This window comes from Rhynchophorus ferrugineus, unplaced genomic scaffold (genome assembly GCF_030347505.1).
Source record: "Rhynchophorus ferrugineus isolate W39M unplaced genomic scaffold, kcgeb_rfMv2 rfM11, whole genome shotgun sequence".
In the NCBI taxonomy this organism is placed as follows: domain Eukaryota; kingdom Metazoa; phylum Arthropoda; class Insecta; order Coleoptera; family Curculionidae; genus Rhynchophorus; species Rhynchophorus ferrugineus.
Window position 1 is genome coordinate 32792658 of NW_027472590.1, and position 14911 is coordinate 32807568.

General features: G+C 37.1%; 3 protein-coding genes across 5 annotated transcripts; 2 read left to right on the forward strand and 1 right to left on the reverse strand.

Moving 5' to 3' along the window:
- The first annotated feature begins 237 nt into the window (after nucleotides 1–237).
- Nucleotides 238–2841, forward strand: LOC143204630 (uncharacterized). The gene is made up of 6 exons (XM_076417312.1): nucleotides 238–1115; nucleotides 1181–1288; nucleotides 1348–1521; nucleotides 1574–1781; nucleotides 1846–2047; nucleotides 2106–2841. Exons 1-6 carry the CDS (start codon nucleotides 941–943, stop codon nucleotides 2298–2300), a joined length of 1062 nt encoding a protein of 353 aa, XP_076273427.1. The 5' UTR covers nucleotides 238–940; the 3' UTR covers nucleotides 2301–2841.
- On the reverse strand, nucleotides 2663–4530 carry Rab30 (RAS oncogene family member Rab30). Its single transcript, XM_076417313.1, has 5 exons — nucleotides 4388–4530; nucleotides 4076–4329; nucleotides 3838–4021; nucleotides 3632–3783; nucleotides 2663–3579 (listed from the first exon to the last, which is right to left on the reverse strand). The coding sequence occupies exons 2-5, from the start codon at nucleotides 4244–4246 to the stop codon at nucleotides 3481–3483; spliced, it is 606 nt and encodes a 201-aa protein (XP_076273428.1). The 5' UTR covers nucleotides 4247–4329; nucleotides 4388–4530; the 3' UTR covers nucleotides 2663–3480.
- Nucleotides 4531–4822: 292 nt separating this feature from the next.
- Nucleotides 4823–14340, forward strand: Pcf11 (Pcf11 cleavage and polyadenylation factor subunit). 3 transcript variants are annotated; one of them, XM_076417306.1, is made up of 16 exons: nucleotides 4823–4996; nucleotides 5378–5587; nucleotides 6249–6374; nucleotides 6635–6811; nucleotides 6872–7093; nucleotides 7152–7220; nucleotides 7281–8004; nucleotides 8104–8215; nucleotides 8323–8546; nucleotides 8609–10081; nucleotides 10201–10833; nucleotides 11759–11879; nucleotides 11935–12043; nucleotides 12116–12317; nucleotides 12393–12656; nucleotides 13436–14340. In XM_076417306.1, exons 2-16 carry the CDS (start codon nucleotides 5429–5431, stop codon nucleotides 13879–13881), a joined length of 5061 nt encoding a protein of 1686 aa, XP_076273421.1. In that variant the 5' UTR covers nucleotides 4823–4996; nucleotides 5378–5428; the 3' UTR covers nucleotides 13882–14340. The 3 variants fall into 3 exon arrangements, with proteins under 3 accessions (XP_076273421.1, XP_076273424.1, XP_076273422.1); XM_076417309.1 differs by having other exon boundaries at nucleotides 8332–8546; XM_076417307.1 differs by lacking the exon at nucleotides 4823–4996 and adding an exon at nucleotides 5115–5244.
- The last annotated feature ends 571 nt before the right edge of the window (nucleotides 14341–14911 follow it).

The window sequence follows — 14911 nt, forward strand, 5'->3', positions numbered from 1 at the left end:
ACAATGATTATTTTATGATTGTATTACCCAAAGTATTCAAGATATTAATACTTTTTTATTTTACACAATACATTTGTAATATACAAATTACAACTCAATTGAACACAATAAAAGTATCATAAAATATATAATAAATTCGAGATAATTAAATGATGTTCCAAAAATACTTTATTACCTCATAAAAAATGTAAATACACAACAATTTTTGTTATCATCAGCAGTAATAACATGTCTGCATTTATTTTTAATTAAGATTTTGTAATAAAATTTTAAATTAATCGTAAGTGCTTAATAATGATATAATTTTACATATTTAAATAGTATAAAATTTTAAGCCTCGTTTATTTAATAAATTAATTAATAATTTTAAAATGAATTTTGTAACGTGTCATTTCAACATATTAGAAACGAGATAACCTAACCTCTAAATGGTCCAGAATATATTAAAAGTTAAACAAATGCATATATATAAAATAAAATTGAAATGTGAAGGACATTTTCTTAATAATATAAGACTAATAACCTCGCGTAATATTTTTGTCTTTAATATATTCATGTAATAGAAATAAATTATAATAATTTAAAACTAATATATTAGTTGCCCCTTGTGTGTGTATTTAGTAGATAATAATCGCCGTACAACTGTTCAAAATTCGAAATAATATTGATTAATAATAACGGGTATTTCACTAGCGGTTTTTCATTAAAAAAATTTCATTTCCACACCAAACGGCCAAGAAAATAAAGGAACTCGCGCATGATCAGCTCGAAAAGAGAAAGCCGCACCGTTAAGAAAGTGTGCTGAATGTATTTACGAGAAAATAATCGCGTTTTGTAAATTATAAAGCTGTTTTATATTAAATAAGAAATAAACAAACGAGAAACCGTGTCTTCCGTGTCACCGTGCCACCTGTGATTGTGCAAAAATTCGTCAGATAAGATGATAGTAGCTATAGGGTGTTTAGTGATAATATGTGCAACAACGGTGGCGATAATCAGGTCGAAAAAGCCGTTCAAATTAATAGTCGCTGAAGCTAAATATGAAATAATGTACAATATAATCGGATCAAAATACATGATGAATGACATTATCATGAGGAAGAAAAACAAAACAGGTCAGTGTAACGCTTCGCTTATCGCTATGGCAACGAAAACATCAACAATGCAAATATAATTCCAGATTTACCATCTAATTTGGAAAAAACCGCCATAATAACGGGCGGAACCAGAGGAATTGGTTCAGAGGTCATCAGGTTATTACTCACCTGTGATATTAATGTGATAATAGGTAAATATTTGCAATAACGTCCAAGCGCGAGTGTATAATTACAGACTGTGTTATTCAAGGTTGCCGGAACGTCCAACAAGGCGAGGCTTTATTGAAAAACATACGAGATATGGGAATTACTACCGGCAATATCACGGTGTACCAACTCAATATAAGCGTGATCGAATCGGTGAAGAAATTCGCCAACCAAGTCAAAGAGGATTACCAAAAAATAGACTACTTGATTAATAACGGTAATAATCAAAGGCGCCGTCAGAAACGAGAAGTTAAAATTCTATATTTTAGCTGGTATAATGTTTGGGCCATATGTAGAGTCCCTGGATGGGTATGAGTCGCAGTTTTCCACGAATTATTTGGGACATTTCTTGTTAACACACCTTCTGTTGCCCGAATTAAAGCGAGCTGGCTCGGAGAAAAGTTATTCCAGGGTGGTCAACGTCTCATCTTGTGCTCACGTATTGGGAAGGATCAATTTTGACGACATAAATTGCAGGTATCGACAGAGAAAACGCAGATAGATGGATGAATCAGTTTAATTAACTGTACTTTTATTCTAGGAATCGATACATCGCCTCCGAGGCGTATGCCCAATCTAAATTAGCTCAGGTCATGTTTTCGGTTTACCTAAACGATTTGTTGAAGAAGGAAAATGAATGCGTCCAAATACACTCTGTCCATCCGGGTATCGTTAATACGGAACTGTTCAACGGTACCTCGTTAAAGAAGCTAGCACCGTGGGTACCAAACTTATTTTTCAAGGTATGTTGTAGTGTTGAATTTGATTAGATAATACATATAACAATATGTTATGTTATAGACGCCAGAACAAGGCGCTATGCCTATTCTGTACGCCTGTCTTTCTCCAGATCTAGAGGGCAAAGGAGGAACCTATATAGACAATTGCCAGGTGATATCACCCAGTAATAGTGCTTTAGACAAGGATGTTCAGGAAAAATTGTTTTCATTCACCAAAAACTTGCTTAACATAGAAAAATACAGTACCCTATTGTGATAATCGATGACTACTCGATTTTTTATTACGTTATTAATACTCAATGAACTTACGCATCAGATAATATTCGATAATCTTTACCACACCATTAAAACAAATAAATGTATTTACTTTTAAATTATCTATGAGAAAAATTTAAATGTTTTTTTTTAATTAAATATCCATGAAACTCTTGACCGGTATTAATTCTTCTTTACAAAAATTTTTTACATAATCAATATTTAAATCACAATATTTTTGATAAACATATTAATACTTAATGGATGCAATGTATTAGAAGAAAAAAATTAAGACAATATTTAAACTACTTGATTTTTTCCTTTATAATTAATTATAATTTATAATAATAAAAAACCACAAACTATCCTTGCAATAATTTATTACCTAAATCGTTCTTAATTGTAACCAGAAAGAAAAAAAACAGGTTTTTGTTAGTTTTAATATTTACTCTTTGGCTTCAATTGTAAATATATATATATAAATACAAAAAGAATTGTATAACACCTACACCACTAATACAAAATAAATATAAAAACAAAATACTGGTGATTTAAGTACATTTCAAAAATGAATACATTCCTATTAATAAACTCTATATATAACGAAACCAGAACATAATAGAGTCATTAACGATGATATAAGGAAAGACAACACCTACATGCTGGAATTTATTAAGGAAAAACAGTGAGTGCTGTTACCAAACAAGGAAGAACCGCTTCATTGTATGAAGGCAATTTTGCTAACACCATAAAGAAGAGAGTATAAAAGCACCACATTATATATAGTTAAAAAAATATAGGAAGATTTAAACAAAATGCTGCGCTGGCAATGTATTATTTAAAAAATATAAAATCTTAACAAGGCATCTCAATAAACAATATTATAATCCTAGTATTTTTGTCTTCTCTTGTAATGCTACAAATATATATAACGATCAATATATAAAAGAATAAAATTAAAGCTTTAGTAAAAAAAAAAACAACCTCGGCGAAATCCTGGGTGGGAAAATGTTTCACAAACATTTCCTCTATATAAAAATACTCCATAAAGTCATTATTGCACATTAGTAGTAGAAAATATGATTGGCCCAATAAATTACCAGGAATTATAAAATTTAAGCCATAGCCAATTAACCAAGATATCAGTCAAAGGAACAATGGGAATTATGAAGAAAACACATCTAGGTTAATCTGTTGCAACAGCTTGACTCTTGACCAGATGAATCATTTATGTTCTGACTATTGGAGTCATATCTGGGTACATTGGTCATTCTTGCTTGCTGAAATCAAAATTTTAATACAAAACAGTTTATTAATAAGCTGTAATGCTACCTTCATAAGATCCTCTGCTATTTGCATAAACAATCTCTCCACATTATCAGATTCCTTTGCTGATGTCTCCAGAAAGTACATATTATGCCTTTCTGCAAATTCTTCACCTACATGAGTAGGTATCTCTCTGTCTTCTCTGTCAATTTTATTACCTAAAAGCAGGTGTTAAACATATTTCAATTCTTGAAATAAATTAACCTATTTACCAACTAAAACTCTCAACACTTTACTACTAGCATATTCCTCAATTTCTCTAAGCCAATCTGGCAGACAATCAAAAGTAGGTTGACAAGAGATGTCATAAACTAATATAAGAGCATGAGCTGATCTATAATAGCTCTGTGTAATTGACCTAAAGCGTTCCTGTCCTGCCGTGTCCCATATTTGAAGCTAGAAGAAACCCAAATATAAATAAGTTCATTTAAATGTAAAATTATAGTTAACCTTGACTTTTTCATTTCCAACTTCTACAGTTTTTATCATAAAATCTACCCCTATGGTGGCCCCTTGTCCTGGCGGAAATAACCCCTGTGTGAATCTTCTTACTAGACAAGTTTTACCTACACCAGCATTTCCTACCAAAACTACTTTGAACAAAAACTTGTAATCATCCATGTTAATAAATACAGTTTGTAGTAAAGTACTATTACAAAATAATGAACATATCTTCGTCAGATGCCCCTAACGTTTACAACTGCCTATCAATAAAATATATTTTTTTAATGTCCAAATTTCATGGTTGATGATCACACCTACCTGTCCAAATTCTTTATATATCTGTTGTACATTTTTCAAGATATGTAATTATAAACTGTTTTAATTTTATGATAGATCTGTACATATAATATGAATAATTACGTTTTTATATTATTTATTCATATTATAACTAAAGATAACAACAGCTGGTGATAAATTAACTAATCCTTCGATTTGTTGATGCAATTTTATAACTGGATGGCATATGCCATTTAATATGAAGAATAAAAACAGTATGTTCGATAATTTTTTTGACAGTAAATAAACCTTAAAATACGATTTTCAAAATCTCTTGAAAAAAATAATATATAAACTGCATATCACAAAAAGGTTCATATTAATTATACACAGAATATAATGAAATTTTGAAAGGAACCAAACGATTACGGAACATTTAATCTTCGACAGATGTCGTCCGAGCTGTCAGTTACGATCAGTTACGATTACTAACGGAGGTAGATAATACATACGGTCGCCATTTTGTGAGTATTATTGGTGTAAAAGGTTTTGTGTGTAGAAGATACTTTCATAAAAGCTTTCACTTATTCAATACAAAAATGAGCTTATAGTGGTTAATACAAAGTGCAATGGACACTAACTATTAATTTGGTAAGTAACATTAATTTTTATAAGAACTAATAATATATCTTTTTGTTTTTGTTACACCATATGACGTTCGAGCCTAATAGTTATCTTTAAACAAGGTTAAAGTTTTACTTTTTGTATTTGAATATTTTCTGTTTTTATCCAAACAATACATAGTTTCTGATTAGTATTTAAGTTTTTTGAACCTTAAAACCAATATCAATAATAACGTGGCGTGTTTGCAACGACTCATGGCAACATGTAACAACAAGGTATTAATAACCTGAAAATTAGTTTGTATTGCCTTAACCAGGCAACATTGTTACGTCGATTTGATAGAATAGTGCTGATAGAAGTCACGAAAAACATTTACTCTGAAACATTAATATAAGTTTTATTTTTCAGTTTTCATAATTGATTTCTGTTTGGATGTTATACCTGTGATATCAATGCAAAATGACCAGTACAGACGAGATAAAAGCCGAATATACCTCCAGTTTGGCAGACTTGACATTCAATAGCAAGCCTTTAATTAATGTATTGACCATACTTGCTGAAGAAAATCTGCCAAATGCTAAAGTTATTGTTGAAGCAATTGAAGAGCATCTTTCTAAGGTTATTATTTATGTTATTTAGAAATATAGAAATATTTTGTAGGCTTTCAATGTTAACATACATTTTAAGCCCTACAGAATCATATATCTATGAATTTTGTTGTAAATAATTTTATTAAATCTTTAAAGCCTATAATTAATTATTGACTGTATACTGTAAATAATTGTAGGTATATGGTTCTGTATATTTTATTATTTACTAAGACTCCTAGTTTTTGTGATATTTATTGCAATAAAACATTTTGAAGTAAGGTCAGCTATTTTTACATTGCTATTTTATTTCATTTTTTTATTTTTTCAATTTTGTTTCCCATAACAAGACTGAACTATTGCCATAATTAGTTATGATGCATGTTTTCAAGGATTTTCGAGTTGAATTATCTTTTGATTAAGGGCAGATCAAAAGATTGAGGTCATAGTAAAGTGAAACACAAGTGTTTTCAATATAAAAGTTTTAAAAAATATCTATGAAATTTAGTGTATAAAAAAAATAAATGAGAAATTAATATACATTCTTAAACGAAATGTATATAGTCAAAAAGAAGTCTAGTAGTTAATAAGTAGTCGTTTAGTGTAATCACAAGTGAGTATATACTTGAAAATATCCATTAGAAATTGAATGTAAACAAGTGTTGCTACTACAGATAGGTTTTTTCATACAGGTCTCAACAGATGTAAAACTGCCAATTCTTTACCTCATAGACTGCATAGTGAAAAATGTTGGTCAAAGATACACAAGCTTGTTTAGCCATAACATTGTTTCAACATTTTCCAATGTATTTAAAGTGGTAAGTACTATATGTTTACAGTTTGCAGAAAGTATTTTTATAATCATATAGTCATGTGACATGGTAATTTAATACTATTCGGTTTCTACATATTTTTCAGTACAGCAATTATTTTAAAAATATGTATTGATATCTATTTGTTATTGTTTGGTTGGCAGTGATTTGTTAGCCATGATTATCCTTTGGCTCGATAATAAATATAAAAATACTGCTTGTCTTGTATTGTGACATAGGCACTCAATATTTTGTATATTCTAAAGGTGGATGAAAAAACAAGATCCGAGATGTTCAAGCTTCGACAAACGTGGAACGAGGTGTTTCCTCCGTTAAAACTTTATGCAATTGACGTACAAATTAACACGATCGATCCTGCATGGCCTGTAACTGCCCAACCCACAAACAGTATTCATCTGAATCCCAAATTTCTTAAAGGAACGGTAGGTGTTGCATTAGCATTATGTGAATGTGGCCGACTAGACGTGGTGTTATCATTTCAGCACACTTCAGTTAAATCCAAGCCACCAAGTGAACCGATAACACCATTAATTCCGAAGCCCACGGCCGACTTAGATAAAGAAACGCTACTGATGCAGGAGCAGTTGTTACAGAAACAGAAAGAATTGTTGGAGCTCCAGAGAAAAACTCTGGAACTGGAAGTGTTACAGACGCAGGTCAAGCTTCAGGAACAGATGAAAGCTGGAACCGCGCCTGTGGCAACTGTAAGTACATTCTTGGATAGTTGCTTATGGACCTGTGACTATTGTTTTCGGTTTACAGAACATCCTTTTGAAACCGGAGGTGGCGAAGCAATTGATTCCTGACGCCATGTCCAAAAATAGACCAACAGTAAGTACAAAAATGTAGCATCCTAATACAGCGATGCTGAGGCGTGTTTATTTATTTTAGGCTCTAGGTCAAAGATTGCCGGCTATTAACAGCAGTCTGCCCAAAGTTAATCCCGTGAATGCTGCCTTGGCAGCCGCGAAGCCCATCAGGGATCCGAGGCTGCTGCGACAGCAGAAGACGGTTCCGAATCACAAATCGAACGACGTGGAGCTCCCAGGAGGTTGCGTCGGTGTAGTGTCTTTTCAAAAAACTCAAGTTTCTGAAAATAATAAAAATGTATCGAGTAAACAAGGTGTCCGAGATATTCATAAAGATCCTCGTTTATCAAATAAACCCGACAAAAAATCCAAAACATCCCCCAAATCCCACCCATCCCCCAACTGCGACTTAACTAAGTCCGATCACTCGCCCATTAAGAGCGACAAGTCTAGTTCGAGCAGTAGCACTAGCAGTTTAGACTCGCCCACCAAAAGTAAGTCTAGGTCGTCGAGCAGTAGCAACAGCAGTAGTAGCGGCGGCGGCAAGCATCGAAAACGAGACAAACCGGAAAGCGGAAACCAAGAGGCGGTTGCGCCCGGCAAACGCGGTAAAATGTCGTCGGTCAAGCCGGACAACGGTGTCTACGGTAAAGGTTCGGACGAGATCTCGTCGGCGTTTAAAAATATCAAAAACTCGACCAAGGGTCGCAACTACATCAGGAGGAATGTGAACGACAGTCCCGTCCTACAACAGGACGAGGATCTTCGCGGAATGGGCAAGGCCAAAGACGACGCCAAATCATCAGGTACGTACGGTGGGGCGGCGGTTAGAATCTCCCTTCGTCTGGGAATAATAAGTCACCGGATTTCCGTGAAAATCGTATTATCGAGCGTTTTCGTTTCAGACCCTCTCAAACCAATGGACGTAGATCTGAGACAATTCCACCCCAACATGAAGAAGAGGTCGTCAGCAGAGGGTTCCGAGCAACCCTCGAAGAAAAGCAAAAGTTTTGACATGTAAGTAGTGGCAATGTCGAGTCGGATGGATAACCGACAGTCGACCTTTTTGTTGGTTGTCCGCCAACGTTTCACAAATAACAATCGCGCAATGAAATGACTAATAGTTTTGATAGGCTTTTCGGCAACGAGGACACCGATTTGAGACAGTTGGCTGCGGGCAACGAGCAGAAGACCCAAAACAGGCCTCCTACTCCACCGCCCCCGATCATATCATCTAAGGAAGTCGACTCGGCCGAGTACAAGGCCCAAGCGCAGAAGAATAACCTGGACGCTGTCAGGGCTAAACTGGCCAACGCGACGAATCGCGAGAAGGTCCTCTCCAAGTCATGTAAGTACCAGCGGCGACGCGATCATAGGAAGGACGAATCTAAACTCGACTTAACGTTACAGTTAACAAGAAGAGGCTTCAGGGCGAGTCCGTCGGTGACTTAGACCTGAGATCCAGCACGCAGACCCCGCCAAACAACATAAAAAGCAAAATAATGATCTCGCCAGAGGAGGAGGAGAGCATCAAGTCCGGCCACATGACCAAGGAGCAGGAGAAGAACATCCTGAACAAGATCTTCTTCCAAATCGAGAAGGACAAGTTGCGGGAGGCGAAGCAGAAAGACAACGAGGAGGCGCACAACGTTTCCTTGCAGCCGATCAGCGATGATGAGTTCGCCTCCGAGGAGGACGACGGCGAGCGGTCGTCGCGAGCGGTGAACGCCAACGAGAAGGAAGAACGGTTCGCCAAGGTGGGCCCGGCGTCGACGATCGAGGACGCGAACCTCGGTCCGAGCCAGTTCTACCCGCGAGACGGCATTGTGTTCAGGCCCGGCCTGCCCTGGAGGAGCAGGGGCAGGGGAATGGTGCCTCAGATGGGCCCTCAAATTCGTCCACCGCGACCGTGGATGCACCAGCAGCCGATGCGCAAGTGGCGGGGACCGTGGAGCAACCAGTCGCCGGATTACAACCAGATGTCCATCGACGACGAGTCGTCCCGCAGTCCCGGTCAAGAGTTCGGCAATCACGAGTTCACGGTCCACCAGGAAGACAACAAAACGCTGAGCATAGACGGCATGCCCAGGGACATTCGCATTTACAACTCCAGTGCTGTTATTTTCCTAAACTGGGACGATCCCCGCGAGATATCCTTCCAGAGCGGCATGCGTCGCGTCATCTTCAACAACAAGGAGTCGTACGTGCTGTCGTTCGGTGACGGTTACAAAGAGTGTCTCGTCAACGGTTACACGTTCCGCGTGAAACTGGGCGTGCCTAGCCGTGAGATCTTCATCAACGACGTGGGTTTCGAGTGTTTCTTCGGCGGCGCACCGGTCAGCGTAACCGTGAACGATATCAATCTGAACGTACAGCTCGAAGGACCCCCTCCCCAAGTGAAGATCAGCGACAATAAGCGGACTGATCTCGTGCTCGGCAAGATCAACCTTATTATTAATGCTAAGATAATTGTCCCTGTTTTCCTTGATGCTAAAGTACAAAAGTTTGTTATCGATGGCGAAACAAGTACACTAAAATTTGTAGATTCACTGAAAAGAGTTTTAATAAATGATGTACCTTTTAACGTTGAATTTGGTGGTCTTCCTAAACCTTTTATTGTTCATGGTAAAAAACACTTTATCAGGTTTTCAGTCTTGCCTAAGGGCGTTAAACCGGGCTCCGTTAGAATCCTTGACATGGACGGGCAAGGTAATCTAAGTCCGCGGGGGGCGGAATCGGGCGAGGCTGCGCCCGTGAGTCCCCTCTTGCCGGATGTCAAGCCAGAGGCCGGCGCGGTTAGATCTAACAAGACCGGACTGGAGTCGCCGGAGAACAGGAGCAACTCCCCGAGCCTCTTCAATAATATCTTACAGCAAGGCTTAAGTGAGTATAGGATCTTTTTCTTGTCCGTAAATAACCGCAATCTTGTCAACAAGCATCAGACTCTACGTTTCCGTCGCCTTTTAACACGATCGTTAAACTAATTTTCAATTTTATTATAGATAATTTCGACGTTCTATCTAACGTGTTGTCGACCTCTTTCACGTCCGCCCCCAGTTCCGGCAGTTACCAGGTAGAAAACGGGGAACAAGGCACCTCCTCCGCCGAGGTGCAGAAGGACGCCGTCCCTCAGCCGACTCTCTCTCAGCTACCTCCCATCAATATCAACGACCTGTTCCAGAAACTGGTCGCTTCCGGATTCGTGAAGACCGCCGAGAGTCAGAAGGCGCAGAACAGCAACAATAACCTGCATCCTGCGATCGATGCGATCAACAACAGAAACCAGTCGGTTATCGAGGCGACTAAAAAGTCCATCGAGAAGGCTAATAATTTGGCGAAACCCTATAAAAAAGCGCTCGGCGACATCCTGAAACCGCTCAGTTTCGGCAAGCCGGAAACCTTGAAAATCAGACAGGCGCCGTTGTATTCTGTATTGTATTCGGGCATGCAGTGTTCCAGTTGCGGTATGAGGTTCCCGCCTGAGGCCAGCATGTTATATAGTCAACACTTAGACTGGCACTTCAGGCAGAACCGAAGGGGCAAGAAAAACGCTAGGGTAGCCAGTAGTCGAAGGTGGTACTACTCGCTAGCGGACTGGAAAAATTACGAGGAAATTGAGGATCTGGAGGAAAGAGGTGAGTTTAATTATCACAATATCTTAATTATTGCATTGTAGCTACCATCCATCCTTCCCAGAATGCTTAATTTTCCTTCAGCTTTGTCAGTAATCTGTAGCTATATGGCATATGGTTGGCTGTTATTTTTTTTATAAAGCTCAAAACCCCTCTTGTTCTTGTCTCTTTTGTTGTTTATGTTCACAAAACACAGGGGAATTAGAAGTGTATCTCCCATGTATTACCTGTGAAAAAGTATAGTGTTCATTTGCCACCGGGCGCGATTGACAATATGTGTATCGGGAAATTTAAAACATTATTAATAATAATAGCAGTAATAAAAATTGTAAAAATAAAAATGCAATAGAAGATAAATTTACATTGCAAGTATTATTTCAGAGGAGAATTCTTAGAATTTTCTGTTTAATGACAATATATCTTACTAACAATACATTAAAACGTAATATAACAGATTTAACACAAAACTTATACTTTTAAATATACAAAGTTTAATAAACTATTGAATATGGAACATTTTATAATATCTTAAAAATAATTCGGCAAAATAAAGAGTACAGTCAAATTCGAAAGAGACCCTTTCAACAAAAGCTTTGTCGAAAAAAAATTAAACCGAAGTTCTTTGAATATAAATCAAATTGTTTATATAGGAAGTATAGAATTACCAAAAAAGTCCAAAATATCCAGTAACTTTTTGATTATTTCCACCAAATATAAACGCACGCACTCTACGCCTTCTTATTTTTTACAACAGCCTTCTGAAAACAGAAAGTGTCAAATTTCAGCTTTGCTACTAAATTTATACCTCGAGCCACCTAGAGATGTCGATCTATTTACTTCTCGTATCTTGTCTTTAATGTTTTGACCTTCCAACGCTTTATTTATTGTCCCTTGTATTTATCTTCTATAATCATGTTATTAATTTCAGAAAAGAACTATTTCGATCAACAACAACAGGCTGAGATGTCAGAGGATGGTGACGAGGATACGGAAATACCAACGGTACCGGCCGATCCTGGGCGAACCGATGAAACGTGCCAAGTGTGCAGGTAACTATATGAAAAAGAAAACCTCCGGGACTCTTCTTCATTCTAATATTTTTAGAGATACTTTCGAACAATTCTTCAACGAAGAAAAGGAAGAGTGGCACCTTAAGAATGCCATTAAAGTTGATGATAAAACTTATCATCCGGTATGTTTCGAGGACTACAACGTAAGTATTTTCCCACCGCCTAAATGCAACATATTTTCTTAAAACATTTGCATTTCGTTATCTCATTTACAGCAATCTATCTTGGAAACCAGCCAAGACGAGGGCAAGTTAGAGGAGGAACCAGCGGCACAGAATAAAATCATACCAGGCCTGGAAATCATCCTCGACGATGACGATGACGAAGATGAAGATGATCGGCCAGTGATGGCAAACGAAGTGGTTTCGTTGCCGGAAAGCGATGAATCTAAGAATCAGGAGGATGACAAAAATAAGGGTAAGTTTTCGTCCAAACTCCTCATCTCGGTGTAGTTTACGGTTGTCTTCACGATAGTTTACTGTCTATGTTTAGACGTAGCCCAGGACGAAAAATTGGACGATGATGATGATGACGGCGACGATGACGATGTAATTTTAAATGAGGTCGCCCCCATCAAGATCGTGGTGGACGACGATGACGATGATGATGACGACCGACCCTTCAACGGACCCACGGAACCGACAGGTCTGAAGAAGGAGAACCATTTCGACGATGGTTTCGTCGACGTCGGCGAAGGATTCGTCAGCTTAAACAGTGTGGGTCAGATTAAGATTAAAAGCGAACCTGTTGATGAAGGTAAGAGCATGAATATTGGCCGGTAATTATACATTGGGACAAGGGTAATTAAGTGCTTTCCGAAGCGAATTTACAGGGGACGACCTGTTGTCACTATTCTAGTAAAGCCATTGTTCCATCACAGTAGAGCTTCTGGGTGATAAACTGAACTAACGTTGATTTATGAAGCTTTTTCTACCCTCGACTATGATTTTCCGTACATCAATGTCGTACGTGATCACTTTTCATCCCTGTCTTGATTTCCAACAGTGAAATGTAGAATTCGTGTAGAATCCAAGTATCGATTTCGCTTTAATGTAAAGAGAAAAAATTTATGATCGAAAATTAATTCCGTAGCTACGTCTCCCCCCTAGATATTTTAAAGAATTTCATCCACTTTTTCGACAACTGAAAAGCAAAGGTGAACCACATGATAAGCATGTGTATGTTTCTCTTTTCAAAAGCAAAATATGATACTTAGAGATCTGCGAAAAGCCTTCAATTAGGGAAAAACATTTTTTCCAACCTTGGTCTTGCTATTATTAATATAATGAATGTTGAACTAATCAAACTATGTCAATAATAAAAAAATGTAGAATGTCTAAGTGATGATGTCATTTAATAATTCTGTGCAGTTTTATCTTAATGCAATGTAGTTTTCTCGAAGGAGTTATTAGGATAAGTTCAGCTGTATTCACTATATCAGCGTGTGCATAGCGTAAGACGTAAAGTTAAGTGACGTTTCGATGCTTTATTGATAAATTCATCAATCGTATATCTAGTATCCACTTATTTTTTAGATGAGATCCCATCAATTCCACAGGACACGGATATGGTTGATGTTTCCGAACAGTTGGACGAGCACAAAACGTCCATGGCAGATCCAGAACCGACCGTTGCGGCCGAACCGGAACAGTCGGCTCCCTCTCACCTTCAAATGATCACGTCCATAGACGGGAACGTGGAACTGGTGTCGAATACGCCGATGGGAACGGCCTCGTCGATGTCCGGTGTCGGTAAAATAAAAATAAACATTTCGAAATCTTTGCCTGTGATACCCCCGAAAGAATCTAGTGAGACTAGTGTTAGTAGTGAACCCGATCGGAACGCGGACGATAGTGAGGAAACTGTGCTCGAGGAACCGGAGACGCTTCACTGTAAGCCAGATCTGAAGGACACGCAATTGAAAAAACTACCCAAAGTCGCGAAAGGCAGTGAACTAACGGGTTTATGTTCCATAATGTAAACCGTTCCCTCTCTCTCCAGTATGATTGTTGAATATGAAGGAGAATACGTATTCGGGCGTGTTTGGGTGTTTTGCTCGGAAACAACCATCGTTATTGATGGTCCCGGTGTACATTGAATTAGACGAATGCCCAAGCAGGTTTCGAGCTCTCCGGCGTGAAATAGATACATGAAAATATGTAAATAAGACTATTTATTACAAAAAGATACCGTTTTTTTATTGTTCCTTTGTTATTACAAGGAATTGTTGTGAACTACCTGTTGTTGAATAAAACTTTTTTTAATAATGCGTTTATTTCATTATAATGGGTAAAGAATAGCGGAAAGTGTAAAATCTATTTTGTGGTAATGGTTATCTGCTTTATATATAATATGGAAGATTTCTTTTATTTTTAACCTATATTCTAGGTATTGTACGTACTTTTGCGACTTAGAAAATATATATCTACATTAACCTGCAGATTTTGTTTTATTTTCTAAAATACCCGATCAAAGTTGACCTTGAATTAAAAAAAGGTATTATGGTGGCCATTGAAGAAAACATTTTGTCAATGTTATGTAAAATGCTAATAAAAGCAAAAATATGAATGTCTTTTGGGGTTCTTAAAAAAAAAACTTACGGTTCTGGAAGTAAAGAGTGATAAAAGTTGAAAACATTTTGAAATTCCTGGAAAAAATGACATAGATATACGTCTGTAGTACTAGGACGTTTAATAAGAACCACAGAGTAATAAAGATGCAACTCAATAGGGGTCTCTGGCGCAAAGTTTTGCTTTGCCCAACATCCAGAGGGCGCATAATTAGCCAGTCAAGTATTTTGATAGGTCAATGTACATCTCCATTATAAGCACCCATAAGAAAAATATTTTACTGTGAAGACATTTGATTATGTCATTTATAATGTTTGGCTCGTGACAGCCCTGACGTCATGTCTAATTGACCAATGAAATTTAAATAAAAACAATTTTTTTCTGAAATAAGTTTATTAAAAAAAATTCAATTAAATATAAATATAATATGTAAAAATAAAT

What these genes read in the sequence shown, in the direction of transcription:
- LOC143204630 (XM_076417312.1), top strand. Translation starts at nt 941, where the DNA reads ATGATAGTAGCTATAGGGTGTTTAGTGATAATATGTGCAACAACGGTG. An exon ending in GAGGAAGAAAAACAAAACAG is followed by an intron (nt 1,116 to 1,180) that starts GTCAGTGTAACG and finishes ATATAATTCCAG; the next exon opens with ATTTACCATCTAATTTGGAA. An exon ending in TACCAAACTTATTTTTCAAG is followed by an intron (nt 2,048 to 2,105) that starts GTATGTTGTAGT and finishes GTTATGTTATAG; the next exon opens with ACGCCAGAACAAGGCGCTAT.
- Rab30 (XM_076417313.1), bottom strand. Translation starts at nt 4,246, where the DNA reads ATGGATGATTACAAGTTTTTGTTCAAAGTAGTTTTGGTAGGAAATGCT. An exon ending in TTGGAAATGAAAAAGTCAAG is followed by an intron (nt 4,022 to 4,075) that starts GTTAACTATAAT and finishes GGTTTCTTCTAG; the next exon opens with CTTCAAATATGGGACACGGC. An exon ending in AGTGTTGAGAGTTTTAGTTG is followed by an intron (nt 3,784 to 3,837) that starts GTAAATAGGTTA and finishes ACCTGCTTTTAG; the next exon opens with GTAATAAAATTGACAGAGAA.
- Pcf11 (XM_076417306.1), top strand. Translation starts at nt 5,429, where the DNA reads ATGACCAGTACAGACGAGATAAAAGCCGAATATACCTCCAGTTTGGCA. An exon ending in AAAAGCAAAAGTTTTGACAT is followed by an intron (nt 8,216 to 8,322) that starts GTAAGTAGTGGC and finishes AATGACTAATAG; the next exon opens with TTTTGATAGGCTTTTCGGCA. An exon ending in TATCTTACAGCAAGGCTTAA is followed by an intron (nt 10,082 to 10,200) that starts GTGAGTATAGGA and finishes ATTTTATTATAG; the next exon opens with ATAATTTCGACGTTCTATCT.